Source organism: Pelecanus crispus, chromosome 1, assembly GCF_030463565.1.
Source record: "Pelecanus crispus isolate bPelCri1 chromosome 1, bPelCri1.pri, whole genome shotgun sequence".
Lineage (NCBI taxonomy): Eukaryota > Metazoa > Chordata > Aves > Pelecaniformes > Pelecanidae > Pelecanus > Pelecanus crispus.
Window position 1 is genome coordinate 99,557,250 of NC_134643.1, and position 20,360 is coordinate 99,577,609.

At 39.8% G+C, this 20,360-nt stretch overlaps 2 protein-coding genes across 2 annotated transcripts in view; both read right to left on the bottom strand.

The window, feature by feature from the left end:
- Positions 1-8,865, bottom strand: LOC104033494 (cell cycle control protein 50C). Its single transcript, XM_009486161.2, has 7 exons — positions 8,653-8,865; positions 7,711-7,821; positions 6,361-6,462; positions 4,875-4,965; positions 2,501-2,638; positions 1,284-1,493; positions 1-188 (listed from the first exon to the last, which is right to left on the bottom strand). The coding sequence occupies exons 1-7, from the start codon at positions 8,863-8,865 to the stop codon at positions 1-3; spliced, it is 1,053 nt and encodes a 350-aa protein (XP_009484436.2).
- A 1,334-nt stretch (positions 8,866-10,199) lies between these two features.
- Positions 10,200-20,360, bottom strand: part of CMSS1 (cms1 ribosomal small subunit homolog) — a 252,112-nt gene continuing 241,951 nt past the window's right edge. The window contains exons 5-10 of the mRNA XM_075727561.1: positions 18,687-18,746; positions 17,897-17,999; positions 16,421-16,481; positions 15,454-15,541; positions 13,734-13,822; positions 10,200-10,283 (exon numbers count right to left, since the gene is read on the bottom strand). Of these exons, the coding sequence (XP_075583676.1) occupies positions 10,200-10,283; positions 13,734-13,822; positions 15,454-15,541; positions 16,421-16,481; positions 17,897-17,999; positions 18,687-18,746 (485 nt within the window). The remainder of the gene's footprint in view (positions 10,284-13,733; positions 13,823-15,453; positions 15,542-16,420; positions 16,482-17,896; positions 18,000-18,686; positions 18,747-20,360) is intronic.

The window sequence follows — 20,360 nt, forward strand, 5'->3', positions numbered from 1 at the left end:
TTACTTCTGAAAGTATGTCTTCTTCTTTCTGAGCTTTAAGTGGATGGCAGTTATGACAAAACCTGTCAGGGTTGCTACTGTGCCAGAAACCACGTAGGCAATTCCCAGGAATGGGTTACTTCCTCCGCACCATACCACGGTTGAAAGAATCACGTGCTTCCTCCCCTTGAATTTGGTAACAGGGAAATCTGACAGAAGAAAGTTAAGGTTTCGCTAACAAAGTTTACATTATTTCCAGGAGGAGAAAAAGTAGCGGTAAATGCTCAAAATCCTTTCCAAGGCATAAAGGGTTTGGAGATCTGCGTTTGCTGAAAAAATTCCTGATCTGTGATGTCGCTCTTATTCTGGGTCCAAAAACCCAGTAGCAGCTGGTGGTAAGAAATCCAGTTATTTTAGACACAGCCTCTGTGTGAACATGGTACCACTATTTTTTCTTTTACATTCTAAATTTCAGATTCATAATTTATGTAACTTCTACAGTGTTAATTTGCTATGAAAACTCAGTTGAAAATCAGCCTTTTGGGCAGCTTATCATGATGACCCTCCACCTATTCTCACCAAGGGGAAGTGTTCACCTCTACCTAATACGTTGTCTGCCCAGAATGTCGTATGATTTTACCTTTCACCTCTCCATGTGGTAGCTTTCAGAATAGAACTGTGCTACAACATTTAAAATCATAGCTCTATCGGCGGAGAGAGAAGAGAAATTATAGCCAGCTTGACATAACTCCTGCTGACAAAACAAGTGCTTTAGTCAGCAAAGTTCACGCTGTTCGGTGTGACAGCACCAAAGTTCCTGTCAGCACGTGGCGCAAACCCGCCAAAGGGCTCTGCTGGCACAGGCATCCTGCACAGCTCTCAACGGCAGGGATTCCTCTGGCACTTCCTGCACCCCAGCAAGGGTGTCTACACACCTGATTAGGCCACTATTAAATATTTCAGCTAAAACAACATCTTCAACCATCAATTCAGGTTCCCACTCTTTGGTTTTACCCTTTGTATAAAGCTGCCATGTGCCGTCTCCAGCCAAAAGGAGGCCCCTCAGAAGTCAAATCCAAAGTCACGTGCTGCCATTTGAGTCACATGTTTTAACTCCACCCGCACGGACTACAGAAAGTCCACTTGTAGTCTCATCACCCTCACAACTAGGTCTTTTTATGGTGATGTAGTTTGGGGTGTTTTGCTTGGTTTCTTTGCCATTTTACTATACAAATTCCATCTGCTTCCATCTCATTGTAACTATCTAATAGTTAAGGAGCGTCTTGGATAATAAGAAAGGATACTATAGGAAATATGAAAAGTGTAATTCCCTGCTGGGAGGCCATCCGCAAACTGCCTTATCCGGCTGACACGACGGTAAAGATTTCTGAATGTAGCAAAAGCTGACACTCGCATCCAGATAATGAAGTCGTCATTTACATAACCGTTGTTCCTTTCATCTTCCTCGTCTAACAAATATACTGGTTTCTGCCAGTAAGGAGGTCTTGCTGTCCCTGGTGAAAAAGAAAGAAACCAGGAAAGACATACCGTCAGTAAAAACAGTGGTTGGTTACTAACTTCTGGGCCTACTCACAACCAACACAGAATATGAGATACAAGAGAGACACAAGACTGTGTCCAGTATTGAAAAAATTATATATGCTAGGCAACACTTTTCACCCAAGCATCTCCACTCACCTCAATCATGAATGAACAGAGTTTAACAGTACCCAGGGGTTGCTACACATTAGAAACATCAAGCACAGGAAAAACAAAGCGACTTGCACAAATGAAAATACTGTTTATTCTGGATTCTTGCCTCTTCAGCAAGCAATGCACTCTCTGTAATGAGGAGCTTGCCTTCATTTTTGCACATTAATTTTTTCCTGTAGGAGTCTTTTTGCAGTCTAGCAGCACAGCCTATGATATTTAGAATCTGCCATATGAAAACTACTTAGATAATTAACTCTTGCATATTGCATCCAGCACAGCACTGCCTTGATTCAGGATAGGGAACTTTTAGTCCCACTTCAATATAGATTAACCATAACAAGGAAACAGTCCTAGCAAACAGCTGTTTGAAAGAACTAGCGAAGATGGCAGTTTCACTTGGCTCACAACTGCCTAAAAATCTGCAAAGGTGTGAAGAAGATGTGACAATGCAATTCTCCTTCGTAGGTGTTTTCAGTAGAAAAAAATAAAATGACTGTATCCTTGCTTTCTCTGTATAGATTAAGCATTACACTCAACTATACAGAAGGGTGTGGATGCGGGCTAACTTCAGTCTTCCAAAACCACTTTCTCCCAATTTCTAGGGGGGGGGGGGGCGGGGTGGAAAGAAAAAAGATATTTTGGCTAAATCTGGCCTCTGCTCTCAGTCACCCTCTAAAGCTGCTTCTCCCACCTCCTTTGGGAGGTACTTCTCCCAAAGGCGATTCCCATCTGAGAATGGGAGACCTCCATACACAGGCAGGGAGGGAAGCCATTGGAAAATAAGGAGTACCAGTGGAACCATTCTTACCTGCAAACGCAGAAGAGAGATTGTATGATTTTGGATTGCGAAATTTCACATTTTTATCTGTCCACCAACTGTTTCCAGTCTTCAGCAGTGGTACTTGAATAACAGATGAGTTAAAATTGTAAAAAAGATCAATAGTATCTGCAGGGAATACATGAAGCAATACGTGTAAGTCAGTCATTCTCGTGTCCAGCATGACTAACTAAAACTGACACACTGAAGCACCTTACAAATGAATAGAAAACAAACCAACCAACCAACCCTGGGAAAGGTTTCATCATGACTGTGTACAGAGCACTGTACACTCCACAAGAATAATTAAGCTTCCAGAGCCTTAGAACGTGGGAAGTTTTAAAGACTGAACATGCTCCTAACAATAATCTTATTGAATCCCTGTGTAGAAATACGTGCAAGTACGTTGTGTCCATCAACTCCTCTGTAACTAACTTCTTTACAAATCACTTTTGGAGCGCTCTAGCTAGTTGCAGAAGTTACTCTTCTAGTTAGACTTCCCCTAGAATTTCTTTGACAGTTCTTCTGAACAAATTGCTTTGTTACATATCGTGTTTTCAGAGAACAGGGGAGAGATGAAAGCACCATCAAGGGAATCCATGATTCTTTGGAAAAAATTTTGCTTTAGTTTTACGCTAATTAGCCCTTGTCTACCAACTTGCACATAAACACTTCCTTAAATCAAAAAAAGTTTAGTTAAAATTGTGCTTAACTGTGCCATCCTGTTTTGCTGGGCAAAAAGCATTTGTTTTTATCCATTATATTTTCCTCCTCAGCTTAGTTTAACATAAGGCAAAAACATTTTAGGTCTCATTAACATTTATGTAAACACCTAGACAGCCAATGAGATGACGGGCAGGGACAGTTAGATGATGAAGATGGGGAGGGGCTGCTTTTTAGGAAACATGAAAAACACAACTCAACTGCATGAGCATCAATGAAAACATACTTTATTTTATCCTGCTACAAAAGCTGTGTTCACACAGCTCCTTAAGGCTCAGACACACTCTTCTGAGTAAGAGATCATTCTGTGCCCCACTACATCCCCAGCTGTTTGTCACTGGTTTATTAACAAGAGCTGCAATTCTCTGAGCTCTGCCTGCTTAACTGCTTGTCTGACTGCTCCCTTACCTGCTAGCTTGGGTTAGAAACCTTTCCCATGGCAGGAACTTGGCCATCTTCCTCATTTTACAAGGTTAGAGAGCAATTAGACAACCAGCTAAACTGCCAAAAGTGAATGGGAAGCACCCTCTTTCACAGCAGAGGGACAGAAATGAGCTACCAGAGGAGGGATTCAGACATCAACCCCTTCCCCCACATCTCCAGGAGCTGGAACATTTCATCACACCGTGCACTAAGGACAGATGCAGAGGCAGACACTGGGAGGTTTACCCTCAGCATTTTAAAATCTTACTGTCTCTAGTTCTCTGCAGGAGCATTCTGTCCTGCAGCCAGGGCTCCAGAACAGTGTGGGCTGCACACAAGTAGCTCTGCTGGCCTAGGTCTGAGCCCAGTCCAGTAAATCAGACTTCCAGGGGAGCAGGTGGGTGCACAGGCAGATGAAAATCAAATTGATCTAGAAGTTACTGAATGCAGCTGCCCTTCACAAGTCCTCTGGTGTGGCTGGCTCAGCTGCTTTAAAAGAGCTGTTGCATTGCCAAAAACTGCTGCATGGAACAGGTTAAAAAGAAGGGGGTGGGTGGGTACAGACAAAAAGGATGGGGTAGGGGAGAAAGGTCTGTACAAGTTTTTTGTCTCCTTTCCTCCCAAAGAAATCCATTCTGAAATCTGCCAGTACCCATGGCAAGGAGCCCTCTAGGTTGCAGCCTAAATATACTCGCAGGCAGATTATGCCCACTAGGTTACTATAAACAGAATCAAACCTGGGATCAAATTGAGTAAGACTATGCACGCTTCCAGCATTCAAAGAACAAAATGCAACCACATAGATCCACAGGTCCAAACCAATATGAAGAACATGTCGCCTCCTTCTAAGCACACCACTTTGGGAAGGCAGAATCTGGGCTCTCCCATCACTGCTCAATAATGTATTTTTTAGCAAGGAAGCATGCTAAATCTGTTGTATCATCGTTCCTTATTTCACCAGGGACTCAACTCCTCAGTCCTGTTGTATATTCACATTGAAGGGGGCCTTGGTAAATGAAAAATATTCCTCAGTTTCAAAATGAGGGGCAAGTTACTAAACAGTAAGAAGCAGAGCCCCATATTCACCCAGTAGCACTGCCAAACAAAATCTTTTGTGGGAGAAAGACAGAGATCTTGCAATATCGGGACTCAGCTGGATTGGGGTAACAGAATAGTTTCAAGCGGAAATTAGCAAGCAGATGTGGAGGTACCCGCTTACCATTAAACATGCTGTTGGCAATAGCACCGCATGGAGCCATGGGCGTCCCATTTTGGTAGGTGGTGAAGGGCGCGCAGTAGCTCTTCTGAATCTGCATTCAAGGTCACAGAACAATCAGGCACTGAACTTGGGGGTTTTGTTTTGGTTTGCTGGTGTTAATGTTCTCCTCCCACTCCTTCTTCTGAAAAGCCATTGAATAATTAAGTCTCCAGTACCTTTTGGTCACATTAGAGATGCATCCAAATGAATGGGTTTGTAGTTGAGGAACACCTTCCATATCACACTAAGTAAACTTAAGGTCTCCACCAAATTCTGCTGTGGACTTGCAAATTCCAGACTACAAAAACTCATTTGAGGATCTGCTATTGTAACATAGCTACAATTTAAAATGTTCCAGTGAAGCCTTGGCTTACCCTAGAACATCTTATTTTTCCTCCTTTTTAATTTTGACTGGACTGCTTCACTGGTGGAGAACAGCAAATGCAGTTAGCCACATTACTGCAGTTCTGTGCGGAAATCTTGATGTACGGAGACACAGCATGAAAAACAAAAGCCCATCAATTTTATCACCTCTCCTATCCCATTTCATAAGAAACTATAAATCCTCAGGTGTTTAAACACAGAAACAATTTCAAATAACTCTAATAAGCTGCGTATCTGGTTGGCACAAAAGGCAAAAGCAGTTGCACCTGGATGCAAACAAACAAGCTGACTGGACGCCTGAAGAAGCAGATGTACGGAGAACTTGTCTTGAGAGTTACAAGAAGCAGTTTATAGAAACAACAGATTATTATGGCACAATCACCCTATGTACTACTGAGAGGACAGCGTGTGGACTGTATGTATCTTAAGAAATGCTACTTTTAAGCCAAAGAAAACATGTTTTAGATTTGTAAGTAAAAAACCTGAATGCAATAATTACATTCTCCAATTTCCTTTTGCAGGCCTGCTGCAGGTGATGCTGTCTAGCCTCCTCTTTAGACCTCTAAGTTGCATACTTCAGAATGCTACATGATCACCTATTTCACCATAAACCTTTTCCTGCTCCTTGTCCACTTCCAAAGCCAGATGGCAAAATGAAAGACTTAATATAACTTAATTCCCTAACCCTATAATAAGAGCACAGCTTAAAACATTTCTGGCTAAGATGACTGAAAACACTAGAACGAAAAGCTTTCTGTAAATTTATTTGAAAAAGAAAATGTATTTTTAATCAGCATCCCTACAAGGTGCAGGTTTGAGAATTGCAACACTGGACTGACATCTTTTATTTATCCTCTCAATCTTCCTCTCTTATTAACTTATCAGACATAATGGCCCTAACAATCATAAAAGCAGAGACCAAACACTGAAAATCTGCACCTTCTTATTATTCCCTAGAGCCATCTTAACACACTTACAGTTACGCTTAGTTAGCTCTCCATATGGTCAAAGATGCACCTGATGGAAATACTGATGATCTCATAATATAAAGAAGAAAACTTACATTTACATTTCGACCCAACAACTGTGCATCATTTCTTGATATCATATATCGACGATGGTTTTGATAGAAGTTTTGCAGGCCATAGTACATAAAAACATCACCCTAGAATTCAAGGATAAATCCCTTCAATAAGGAGAGTTCATGTAGACAAAAAGAAATCCTATTACTTGCTAAAAAAGAGAGGGGAAGAGAGTACTCAATTCATATTTAAGTGTTGGTAACTACACTCTAAGCAATTACTTCAGAGGACACTGGCTAGAATCTAGTCTTTAACCCAACTGAAAGTTTTAGTATTTTGGCACACAATTAAATATACTTTAAATCACCAAATGAAACCTAAAATAAACATGCCCAATTATTATTTTACTCAAGATGGCATGGCTGGCCATGAACCTGCAATGACTATGAATAATTTTGTGGAGACAGACACTCATTTTCTATAAAAGAAGGTGCAAAAAACCTTCAAAAAGTACCCATTAGCTCTTAATTCCTTCAGATTTTTAAAAAAATATCAATTACTTGAATCCTTTGGAAAGTTCAGTCCTATAATTAAAAGGAGAATGCTAAGCAGGCAAACACAAGCAAGAAAGAGGATTATCAAACTATAAAAAAACATTATTCAGTTAAATGAACTTCTCATCTCAAACATCACTGTAATCTGAAGAATCACAGAGTATTTTAACAGCCTCTTCAATACTGAAGAACCCTAAAGTGACTTTGTAATTTAAATTGCACTGTAATTTTAAGGGATCATTTATGCAGTATTAAGCATAAGATCTCTTTGGCGGAACTTGAAGCATTTTACCAGTCTCAGCAACATAACCCAGTAGTTTAGGACAGGAAATGAAGAATACTTTTCCCAAATGAAACTGCAGAATGACATTACTAGACTTTAACTATTTCAAGATCCTTGGGGATTACAGTATAACCCTTGCAGAAAAGACTACAGGGGTTTACTTATGACAAGTGGTCAGAGCTTCAGATTTCCTTCTCGTCTGAGAGCTTAGCAGTGCAGTAACAACCAACCCCAGGCCAAGGGCAAGAGTTTGCTACTGACTCAAAGATAGAGAGGTCACCTCCACAATCAAACACCATTTCCTCCGTGCCCATCTTCTCCTTGGACATCTCCTAACCAAGGACAGAGGTAGCCTGATCTTGATTATGTTTAACATGTACCAAAATGAATAGCAAAGGCAAAAGTGTAAAATTTTGAGCATTTTGTGTTTTTAGAAAGTACAAAGAAAATTTAGTCAGGAGCTCTACAAAGCAGAATTAGTGTATTTTATCATACAGGGATATAAGTAACAGGAGGTACTGAGCAACTTGAGTTGGTTTCTCATATCCACTTACCAATATGTCTTCCTTTAGCGTGAAATTAACAGAACAGTGGCATTCCTTATTCCAATTAGAGGAATTTTCACGGAGTTTTGAACAATCTGAACATTTATCTGAATAATCAATCTGTCAGAGAAGTGAACAAGCAGAGGTATTCTCATAAATGACATGCACACAGGAAAAGGTTAGTGTTTTAGCTCCAAGACTTCTCAGAGCGGATTTCTTCTAAGTGACTCTGGACTGCCAAACACATTGTTAAAATTCAACAGAGGCAGAGAATCAGGACTTGGCCTCAATGAACATTCACAAATTTTATCCCTAGTATAAAGCTGGTTTAGAGCCTTTGATGATTGTTGCAGAACCTCCACATCTGCTCCTCGGCAAAGGAGTGCTGAGTGAAGAACACTTCTGCAGCTTGGTCTGGCTAACCAAGTAATGCTTGACAAATCCCCACATGCTTTACGGCCCACCCCTCTTGAACAGCCTGGATGTAGTGCTGAGTGTTGGCTCCAACCAGGAATCCATTAACACCACCACAGGTCTAACCAACCTTGCCTCCAGGTGGCATTTAAACATCAGGGCTCCCTGCATTTTAAGATTTTGCCCCAGCAAACATGTATGTTCTTCTAGTATCAAACACTATCAAAAGGATTAGTTTATTTCCCTTCAAAACCCCGGGAAATAATGACAACATTTCAGATATTACCAGCCAGTGGCAGTACTTACCACCCATATTTCAGATATTACCACCCAGTTAACCACACCGTGCTTGGCTTTTATCGGTGACCAACTATCTCTGAGGATTTTCACAGGAATACTGGCTGCTGGACACATGTCCAAGGCATGAAGCCATTGCTATCACTGTTATCCAGAAGCAAAAATTCAAAGCCTTTTCCCTCCAAACGTAGCCCAGTTTCTTCTTCATAGAATATATAAGAACACCACCCCCAAACAAACCTGGATCTCTCTGACGCTGTTTGCGGACAGTATGAGGCAGACTCCCACAGGAAGGCAGAACGCGCCTGTGAGAAAGAAGCTGGAGAGCACAGTCGCAATGGTAGGCTGGGGCTTCCAAGCTGGTAGCTTCTGTTGTTTGAATGCACTGTTATCTGGACATCTGGAAGGACGCGCCTCTCCTTCTTGTGGAAGAAAACTTGCCTTGTTTTCCATTTTCTTCTTGGTGAGAGGAAGGAATAATATACTTGCGCTGGTGAGTGTTTAGCTGAGATACTGTCCTTACTGTTGGGAGACTGTATTGTTTGTTCAAAGCTGCATTATGGCCAGGAATTACTTATTAACTATATCTCTCTCTTCCTCGTTTTCTACATTTGTGCCTGGATCCCCATGATCAGCTTGTACCAATCAAATGATTGTGTACTTTGGTCAGGGTGTCCAGCTCATGCCTCCTGGAAAAGGTTAAACGTGCTTTTTCCTGCCCCGCAATTCAGTAGGATTTGTTATGTTGTACTCATTTGCAGGGATACTGCCAGCTATACTGGAATTTCTGTGTAATCTCAGATGCATTATTTTTTCTCCCTTCACTTCCATAGCTGCCCAGCTAACAGGCATGGCATACAATGAAAGGAGCTCTACTCCGATGGCAATGGATGCCATTTGGGAGGACTGCAGGTGTTGAGACAGCATGGGACACAAAACGTTGCTTTGGAAGACCAAATCAATTTTCTTAACCTACTACATTCATTGCTATTGATTCAGATGCAATTTAAAGTTGTAAAAGGTTACGTGTTCTTTATTACAAAACGGCAACTCATTCTCAAAACATCTGATTTGGACCAATGGCTTTCCAAGATGCTGATGAGTTGCTCACCTATATTCCATCCCGCCCTCTGAAAAAATTGCATCCATTCCCTACTATCCACAATGACAGAAGAATCACCCAGAGATCATTGCCTTTTAATTTAAATGGTCAAACAGAAGAATATTTTTTGCATACTTCAACAGTTTAACCAAAATAAAGTCTCAATATACAGATAATTTATCATGTAATAGCAAAAAAGTAGCATTTGGCCAGCTCTAGAACAGATGGATGAAAAATACCTTTTTGATAAATTACTGAAATTCATACAACATTTTCAAAGAACCTCTAAGGCAAGAAGTAGATTATCACTCTCATGAGAGAAGTAAAGGTCTCCTTTGGGACAGCAGAGGGAGATAATAGGGAACTGAATTCTACAAAGACTTTCACACCCAAGTTTGCTCATCTTCAAAGTGACACAGTAGTAGATCTAGCAGGTGAATGCAATGTACCTCTAATTTCAATATCACATTGCTCCTGCAATAAAAATCATACTAAAACTATAACCAAAACTTCTATTTTATTATTAAAAGGAAACTCAGAAAAAGTTGCAATATGCATTCTTTCTGTATTGATAGACGTCTGAAAAGTCGAAATTCTTCATTCCATCACCCATTAATCACTTGCAAATTGTAGACAGGATAATAGTAAAATGCAGTTGCAAACGACTTCCTTGTTGGTAAAACCATTAAAAGAGTCCCAGCTTCACAGACCCCTCTCTGCACAGCTTTATAATACACATCTCCAGTAGGTCAATTGTTTCTTTCTTTATCTGAAGAAAACAAAAACCAAAGAAAGCATCAAAAGTTACTGATAATGCTTTGGCTAAATACCATTATTTATTTACTCAGGCACCTCACTATAGGACTAGACATTAAAGAAGAGGTTCCCATACAAGGTCCTGAGCTCCACAATGTTTCCACTTTGTAGAATACCTAACATTTGCTCTGCAGTCCTAAAGGACAACTATGGCTCGTGCAGTCCCATCTAATAGGGCTAGAGCTAAGCTGTCATCAGTACAGAGCTGATAAAACATGCCACAGCAAGAGATCCACCCTGGGCTGCAAAATCCCTGTGGAACTTTCCGGAGTATCAACGGGTATCAAGTAGTCCAAGGGCAGTACTGCACTGCAACAGCCACAACATTGTCTGTGTCTGAGACAGCTGAATGAAAGCGAGCACAAAGGTCAAGTCTACATGTGCTGCATGCAGAGTACTTCGGTTTATAACACGGATATGGCTGCAGCTTATTGCTTATCTAAAGATAAAAGACGAATGTACTTGAGAGGAAATATTGACTACATACTTCAGCAAGAACACAAGATTCTCTATCATCATAGCTAGTCCAGAGTCTCCCTATAGCTCCCTCTTCCCACTTTCAAATAACTTATTTGCAAGTTTTCTCTCAGGATTATATCCTTCAGTGTCTCCACTCCGCACAGGAGCAAATGACGTAAGAAAGTCTGACCAGTCTCTATTCCACGCTGGATATGCTACATGAGGGTGAAAACAGTTGTCTTTCTATCGCAAGTCCATTTCTTACAAACCTTTCTACTTTCAGGAAACCTGAAACTTAAACTTTCTGTATTTTCAAACTTACTCAAGGCTCAGTGTTTGTGTTCCCTGCAGACAATACAATGTTTTTTGTTGAAAAAACTCTATTTGAATCTTACAAACAAGTAATTTGAGGACTTGAGACAGCTCTGTATTGCCATCAACCTCTATACACAAAGATTTCAAAGCAGGAAGCTTGTCCTTTGGTCAGATCAGAAAGTATACAAACAATTTTTATTTAAACCTTTACACTTCAGTATAAATCAAGCATGCCAAGACAGAGTCTAATAAACTCATTTATCCCCCCCACTGGTTTCTTTGTGAGCTTTCTTTTTATTTCCTTCTCTCCACTGTTTGGGATGAATGGTCTGAGGCACATAGAAACAGAGAAAAAAAAAATCCAACAGCATTAACTAATGAAATGTTGAGGCATCTGAAAGAACACTGGATTGGGGTGCCATCCATTATGTGGATGTGACGGGATACAGGAGTGCCATATGGGAGGATTCATGTGGTTTTAAATTCATATATTTATCAGACTATACCACTGTGTTCATAATTCTCCACTGAATATGAGGTGAGTACAAAAACATCAAGTAGTTTGCACCTTTAAAATGAAGCTACAGATTTTCCATGAACGGCCAATAAGTACATGTGCTTCCAGCTGTTCTTGCTTTAGTGTAATTACAATGAAATGTAGCAAAGGAGCACCTTAAATATGCAAAGAAATTATTGGGTAAGTAAGGTTTAGAGCAGGGTCAGTATGCCTTGTTTCCAATTTTAAGGGCACAATTTTTCCTCTACAACTAACACAGGATGAAAAAAATAAGTACATCTGCCAGTTTTCTAAATTGTGTTGTTGGTACTATAAGTCCTCTTTTCTTTGAGCAAACTTACTACTAATCTTGGCATGTATTTGACAATTTTTATACAAGCAGGGGAGTTAAGATCCTCTGCTTACTAAGACTGTATTCCATATTTCACGTCTGCAAGTTGCCAGAAAATGCTATTGATTTCTACTCTGCTAAGATGCCTTATCTAAAAAATATTATTTGTGTATCTTTTATTACTGACATTCTTATAATGTTCAGGAATCTGCCTGATGTCCGCAGCAGGACAAATAGTTGCAAGATGCTCCACTTACATAGCTCAAGATGTCAAAAACCTTTCTGTATGTTGTGCTACCCGAGTAAAGCGCACATTTGAAGACTTTTCTGTAATCGCGTATTCAATATTCTGTAATCACACATAAATACCTATTCCTTATGCTAATGCTATATAGGATGGTGTAACACACTTACTTGGTTTTAACTTGAACTAAGCCTTAACATTTTGATGTTAAGATAGCCTTAAGATTTTCCCTTAATGAAATACAGCTGGAGTCACAACTGTGGCCTATATTCCTAGACAGACATGCAAAAATGATGTGATGCTACCTACAGTGAGCTGAAAGGGGTAGTTCAGGTTTGCAATAGCCCAAAATAAAAAATTAGCAACATAATTTTCATTTTTTTGAGGTGGATCACCTATAGTCTACTGTATATATATTTACTTCAGCTGACTTTAAAAATCCATCCCACTGCAACCAGCACCTTTTGTACTACTATCTTGTGCTAATATAGCTGTGAATTCATGTTCTCCATTCTTTAAAAAACTTACAGGTAAGTGTAAGCACCATACAAAAGAGCCTTATGTATTTTACCACAAGAGGGAGCCTCCTTGCCTCAAAAAGCAGAGCTGGTTTCTTCGCTACTTCATTTCTGCAATGTATTTTTTTGCGGGGTGCTTTATCCAAGATTATTAGGAACCTGTATCTTTGTCTATGTGGGACTGTAAAATACAGCACACTCAAAAGCATGGACAAGAGCAGAGAAGGATTAGTGACTGATAATTTGTTTCGCTTGTGAAACAGCTTAATGTATATATGCAAAAAAAATCCTTTTCCCCTGGAGATTCTGCATATCGGCCTGCTCTAAATGTGCAAAAACCATGGAAACACTGTGCAGGAAATTGGTAACTCTCTAACGACTGGTGGAGGAATCTGCCTCTTTCACTCTCCGCTGGCTAAATACCAGCTGATGCCCCACAGCATATGGTAAACATGCCTTGTCACAGCAATAAATGTGAAAGCTGGATTACAGAATTGAAAAGAATGGGGAATTATCTTAAGAGGAGTCTACAAATGATGGATGGCTCTACATAGTTTGTACCCTACCTCTTGCCAAAAAAACCCCAAAACAAAACAAAAAATCCCATGAACTGTCTGTAGCTTTATTCACAAGAAGTTACCTTACTCTCAAATGGAGACAAGTAAATGCTTCTCCAAAGTTTTATTTATTTTTTGAGGAAACTTTTGCGCAAAGTCCTCTTACCAAGAGGAACTTCCCAGGAACAGGTAGAATAGCCATCTAGCATAAACAGGAGAAATTCACAGCACAGCTGCAGAAGTCACAGCTGCGACTTGCAACAAAAAAGGAAAAAATCTTCCTCAGGAGGTAATTTTGAGACCTGAGAGTACAGACTTACCAGTCAAATATTGACTTCCTTGTGTTTCTAGACCACTAAAGTCAGCTTTACAGAAAGAAAACCTTACTGACCAAGATCTGGGCACTAGAATCGAAAGTAATGAATACACAGAATATAATATATACAGGTGCTTATACAATACCTCAGGGATATCCATCATTCTCCTTAGTTTCTGATCTCTCCAATTCCAATCCAGAATCATATATTTTGTGGAGTTCAAGCACAGGCCATCTAAAAAGGCAAAATAAATTTTACTACCAAGATAATATGACATATGCTTATCAAAATGGTTTTTGGCTTTTACATCTTTTGCTGTCTGTTTCCAAGGAAACTAATCTTTGAACACTTAAGTACTATATTTGCTGGTTGGAAAACTAATGGACTGACACTGCAAACTCCCTTAACCACATAATCCCATGCCTTTTTGGAAGATAAACACAAAAGCAGAACAACTACTGTTGCCAGGCTTGTCAAGAGCTAACATCCTGCCAGAAAATAATTCCTCAAACTTCCTCTTGATGAAACCACAGGAGTTGAATTTCCACAGCTGATGAGGAGCTGGTAAGTGACAAGGACCCTAGCCTGAAAACTCCTGCTAATGGAACTGACAGTGTTTAGCAATTTACAGGACTGGGTGCTATGTGAATGTGAGTCAGGTCAGTGGTACTGCTGAAGAATTCCTTTATCCTCCAAAAAAATTGTGGTGAAAGAAGAAAAAGGTCCTTTCTGAACTGGCCCTCCAGCTGTTCCGCTGTTTTTCCCAGTCTTCTACACGATGCCCACAATTTTTTTGTATCAGTTTTGACTCCTCTTAATTCTCTAGTGACCTGGCACTGCAACACTAAGGTGTCAAAAAAGGAATAGACCTTAAGATAAGATGATACACCTCTTGTCCCTGCCAGAAGCTGCCTCCACCTAACGTGGCAATGTGCTGACGTGCTCAGCAGTAATGATTTAATGTTGGTGGAAGGCACAGGAAGCAACACAATTATGCTACTCCTGTACCCTTTTGGAAGGAGCAGTAGAGTCCCAATCCACAGCCAGTCCCTGACCAAGAAACCACAGTCAGAGCAAGGCAATGTTTAGAAAGAGGAATGGAAAGAATCACCTTATCATCTTGTCATTTTGTTGTTCATTTTTCTTTGTGTACATAACGTCTATTGAGTAAGTAAAACTACTCAAAATTTGGGAAGAGAAAAGGAGATTTATGTAGAATAGTTAATTTCATTACAGACAAATCAGAAATAAAATCAAATCAGCAAGCAGATCTTTCATCGACCCCTCAAAAGTTTACACTGAGCTCAGAGTGACATATGATACAATGACTTCTGCCATTATTTCCTTTTGATTTACTTGCAGTGTTTAGCTTCCTGGAGCTTTAAATCTTACACCATGGTTTTGCAATCACTTTCAAGTCAGCATAAATCAGGATTCCTGCCAAAAGAGGAAATCCCCCATCTCTGCCTGCTCATTACCTGATTTTGTGCGCACACTGGTTGTGTTTTAATTGGGATCAGTTCTAATTGGTATCAGTTCACTGAGCTGCCAAACAGACTCTTGAGCTAGTGCAAGAAGCAGGAAGGGGGAATAAGTGGGCACTGACTGGGGTGGTGGGGTAGTATTACTCTGCCTTTCTCTGGTAATACTGATTTATGTCAGCTTAAAGTGATCATAAAATCAACTAGTAGAATCTTGACCTCATTTTGACTGACACAGTAGAAGTGGAGAAACAGAACTGTACAGTTTAGTACCCAAATCCACATATTCATGTCAACCTAAGCACTTCAGAAACAGCTGAAGTCTCACTTCTCATGAGACCAAGTATAAGATACCTATGGAGAAACCCCTCCTTGTTCTCCTACCTTGCTCCACTAGCGCTTTTACTCTCCCAGGAGTTCCAACCCCGATGTGGAACACGCCTTTCTCCAACATATTCATCTGTTCTTTTATCTAATTTGAAGAGAGAAAGAAAAACCACAGTAAGACCACGATTGTTTTAAAATTTCTTCTCAAAGAGCTGGAAAGAAATTCAAGATCTCATAGTATCTCTTTCTAGAATACCATCAAGTAACAAATACTATTCATCTTTCAAACTGTCAAACTGATATCTCTGGGAGAAAGTTTAAGAAATATAACAGCCGGCTGGGCATCACACTTCTCCAGAAGTTTGGAACAATTCTGGTCATTTTCAACTTCGAAAACCTGCTATTGCACCAACTATTTTTGGAGGTGAGAACAGTATGCTTCCTTCAGCATTTAAACAAATTCTCTTGAAATATCTGGAAAACTGACAAAGCTGAATTAGCTCTAAATTCCTTCAAGATGAAGACACTAGAAAAGGGTGAAATAAAGCAAGTGACATTTGTGTGTTTGACAGTATTTATATCAAAGGCCAAATGTCCACTCATTGCTTTCAACATCCCCATAATTTGTGCTTTCCAGTAGGTATGGAAATTGGGTATCCAGGCACCCAACTGGCAGAATACAAATGTGGGTGCTGGTACAGTTTGCTTCTACAAACCTATGTGTGTGAGCCTTCTATATGAACAGGCAAAAGCCGTTTGAATGAGCACCTTGCAGGAATGTGGAACATCTTTAAAACATTGCACACGCTTAAGCCTCTACATTCTGCATAGGATTGCACCAGAGCTATGGAGATGGTGTTTCGCTAGATTCGTCAAACTGCAACAATGGGTTACCGAAGCATTACCTAAAGAAAGGACCATTATATGAACACTACATGAAAGGCACTATTGGTAAAACCGAAAATCATACAACACTAGTTGGTTGTTTAGTTGTTCTATCAAATTTCCCTTGCAGCCCTCTTACCTTTATGTGCTTTGCAAACAACTTGAGGACTCTGCAGTCTCCTTTAAATGCTGTCATTGACCTGGCAATAAAAAAAATTGAAAAAGGAAATGCAAGCATCAGGGTCGGGAGACCACACAGCAAGAAAGCAAAACTAACTGGCATTTCCCAGTATGCTCGAGACACACAGTCCCCCAGTGACCCCTGCTTGTACTTTGAACACTATGTACATTCTTGTTTGCTACTTGATCAACAGTGATCAACAACTGGACAAACACAATAGCAGATATCAGTAGGGGGCAATATTGTTTAGATAGTTTTTCAGATAGTATTTAATAATTATGGCCTGTGCTTTCACAGCTAACTTAGTTCAAAACTGACTAATCGCCAAATTCTAATTAAAAAATATCTCAGTTACTGAGATACAGGCATGAATGAATATGTGTGTGCATGTACAAAAGGAAAGATCTGTGCATGGACCAATCTACATTTCACCGTCTTTACTGCAGAAGTTGCCCAAATTCCAGTTAATCAAAACTCATTTGTTGGAAAACCTGACTTGTTTTTCTGACACTCCATTTTGGCACACAGTAATAACTCATGTTCTGCATTAGTCAAGCAGGAGACAGCATATCCAGTATTTACTGAATGTCATTTAAGACAGCTTTCTCCGCATGTTTTTTTGCAGTGCACCAAATTTTCAATCTTCTCTTGTGCAAAGCTTAAGGTTTACATACAAATATATATATAAACCACCCAAGTCTCAGATGGTAATATCTGCATGCAGAGGCTAAGCACTACAGGCACATCTGCTATATCTATGCTATCTAACTGTGGCATGGAGTCAAACTTCCCAACTCTCCATCTCATGTTGTACTGACAGATAATCACAGGAAATGGGGTCAAGACACAAAAGACAACCATGAAATCTGTGAGATATACATTAATTCATCAAAGTCATCAAGAGTTCTGGAATAAGAAGGGGGAGGATAGAGAAGGGAAAAAAAGAGGACAGGGAACACCGAAAATCGTCATCTCTGCACAGAAGTTTTGCCAGCCTGAGCCAGCTGAGAACATGGATGCAGACCTGGAGGCACTCAGGCCACATGCATGTGTTGGCACTTGAGGCCCTGGAATGCCATGTCCTCATTGCCTTTGGTGCAAAGTCATGATTTGTAGTGGTGGATCATGATGCTTTCTGGCTTTAGTCTGTTCCCAAGTATAACATGTTGCATGTTTCCCCCAAATTGGTTACACTTTATTTCTGGTTTTTAACAAAAATAGCACTTCCATGCAACTGAAGTACTGTTACTTCAGTCTAAAACCAAACACCACACTCCCACAGTTTAAAGAAGCAAGGGATATTGCATCAGTTTGAGTCAGTGAATTTGTTGGCTAGCAGAGGACAGTGTCCCAGTTTTGCCTTTATGTCTGTGGTTCCAAGACAAAACCTCTGACTGACTGCCAACCTCAACATAACATTTGCTATCGACATACTTGATGAGTTCCAAGGAACGAAGGGCAGAACTGCAGATAACCAGCATCACGACCGACTTCTTCTCCTTGTGGTTTTTACGGAGTTTTGCCCACTTAGGACAGACTGCAATGAAAAAGCCCGTGTACACACACAGAGAAAGTACTACCTGCCACAATTTTAAATTACATGATGAATAGTAGCCAGCAGCAAGAACACACATGCTGACTCCTATGAGGTCTGGATCTCTGGCAACACTTTTACATTTAGTCATGGCTGAGAAACTGGAAAATAAAATGCCCCAAATAAATAAAATACAGAAATATCACATAACTGAACAAATTAGATAAGCATTAAAAATCAACAGTTTGTAAGGTGACAAGCCCATTGTCTTAATTTGCCACATATGGCAATTTGTATCAGAGAAAACCAACTGAAAAAATACATTTACCAGACGGAAAGTTCTATATAAATATATAAGAGAATAGAAGTTCTCTTGGTTCATGTCAGCAGACAGCTGCAGGATTTTTACTGTAAGATAATACATACACCTACTACTGAAGCCACAATAAATTACTGACAAATAATCCCTAGCAATTAAAAGAAACCCTAAAACATTTTAATACAAAAAAGTGACAGAGTAAAAAAGAGCCAGAAAAACAAGACCTGTCATGAAAAAAAGAAAAGAAAAACCCTTAAAATTATTTATATTTCATAATTAAAAATATTTGGAGGTGCAGATAAAAACGGCAATGATGTTGCGTTAACAATGTTTTTCATACAACTTTCATCTCATCCAACATTTTAACTCACTTTCCTTCAAGTATGAAGAAAAACTGTGGGTGAGATCATTGGCTGGCAAAAAACAGGAATCTGAAAACATAAAAGGAAAAAGTACTTTTGTTGATGTATTTTTAACAGCAAAAGAAGTATATATGTTTGCAGCATAACCACTAGTTACATGGATGAAATCACAACTGCGTTAAAATTCATCATCAATAAATTACTATTTGTGAAACAAAGATTAATGTACACCTAATGTACCAGAAGCTTTATACTGGAGAATTCAATGAAGGTAACATCCTTCAATTCAATTGCAATTCCTTTCTTTTCTCCCACCATGAAAAACCCTGAATACAGGCCTGCACAGTTGTGATCACATACTTTAAAGAACATTTTTATATGTCTTTGCCACAATCATTCAAAGGTCCTAGCCAAAAGCCTTACAGTCAGCCTGCTAGACTGTTCCTCCAATCTACCTATGATGGAATACATTTGTAGATCACCCAAACAATTCACACTGTATAAATGCAAGAACCTACCAATAATCTACCTGTCAATAAGTTGGTTTCTCTTTCTGGCCTTTCATATTGTGGTAATCTACCTAACTATATCGACCCTAATGGTAACACCTACACTGCATTTCAATGCCGCCTTCTTCCTTCATTTCCCACTGACTGCCTATCTTTTACCCGGTCACTATGTTAACGAGTAAGACATAAAAGCACCCTGTGGCAGACACGCCATTTAACTTCAGGTTTCAAATAGAGGCAATGAAGAAAGACAAGGTCCTAACAGGTTCTTTGGAAGGCCTTTCCTTTCTCCAGTGTCCATATAGAAAGGCTAAGTTCTTAAAATGGTGGTTAAAATTAGATGGTCTGAAAATGTACCATTGTTGTTAAAGGTCCTTTGCCTGATGGAACGATACATTCCTGCAGAGCATTAACAACTCTGTCTTCAGGGACCCACATATTTGACATCATTCTGCATGAAGTACAGCACCTCAGGGTGCCTGTCTATGGAACGAGATGTTTGCTGATATATTTTAGCTAAATCAAGGAGGTTTCCTTACAGACATTATTCATGTTCACATGGATGGCGCATTGTGCTAATGCTGGCAGCGTCACTCTGATTTCCCTTGGAACAGGGAGTGCGACAAACTTGGTTTGTAGCTCATGCCTGGCTGAAGTCCTGCCTGCGTAGTTTCTTGAGCGTAGCTACTCTCCATCGCTGTGTCTTCTATTTAATGGGTGTTGTTTTGCTGAAAACTTTCATTTTGTACTGATCCCTTTTATTAAATCCAGAGACTGACATTTACTGGGACTTGAGCTCTAAAGGGAATGACTGTGTACAACTGAAGGATCAGTAGCTGATTTATTTTTAAAATCATGTTTAAAAGATGCACTTGATGCTAGTGGGGAAGGATAGGGGCTACCCTTCCATAAACATTTGGTGGTAATAGGAGAGCTCTTCACACACACCGCGGTCCTTTCCTCCCAGTGGCAAAATACCTTTGCTGTTGTTTTGCTCCTCTGAATACATTAAGACTCATTAATGACTGAAGAATTCAAAAGATGGTTTCTAAAGGACACGAGCTTCAGTCACTGACTTTTCACCAAGATTCCAGCAACACTGGAGTTATTAACAACAATTTTAAACGAAAGTTTCAGAAAGGGGGGAAAACCACATAGCTCCAGACTTCAGCAA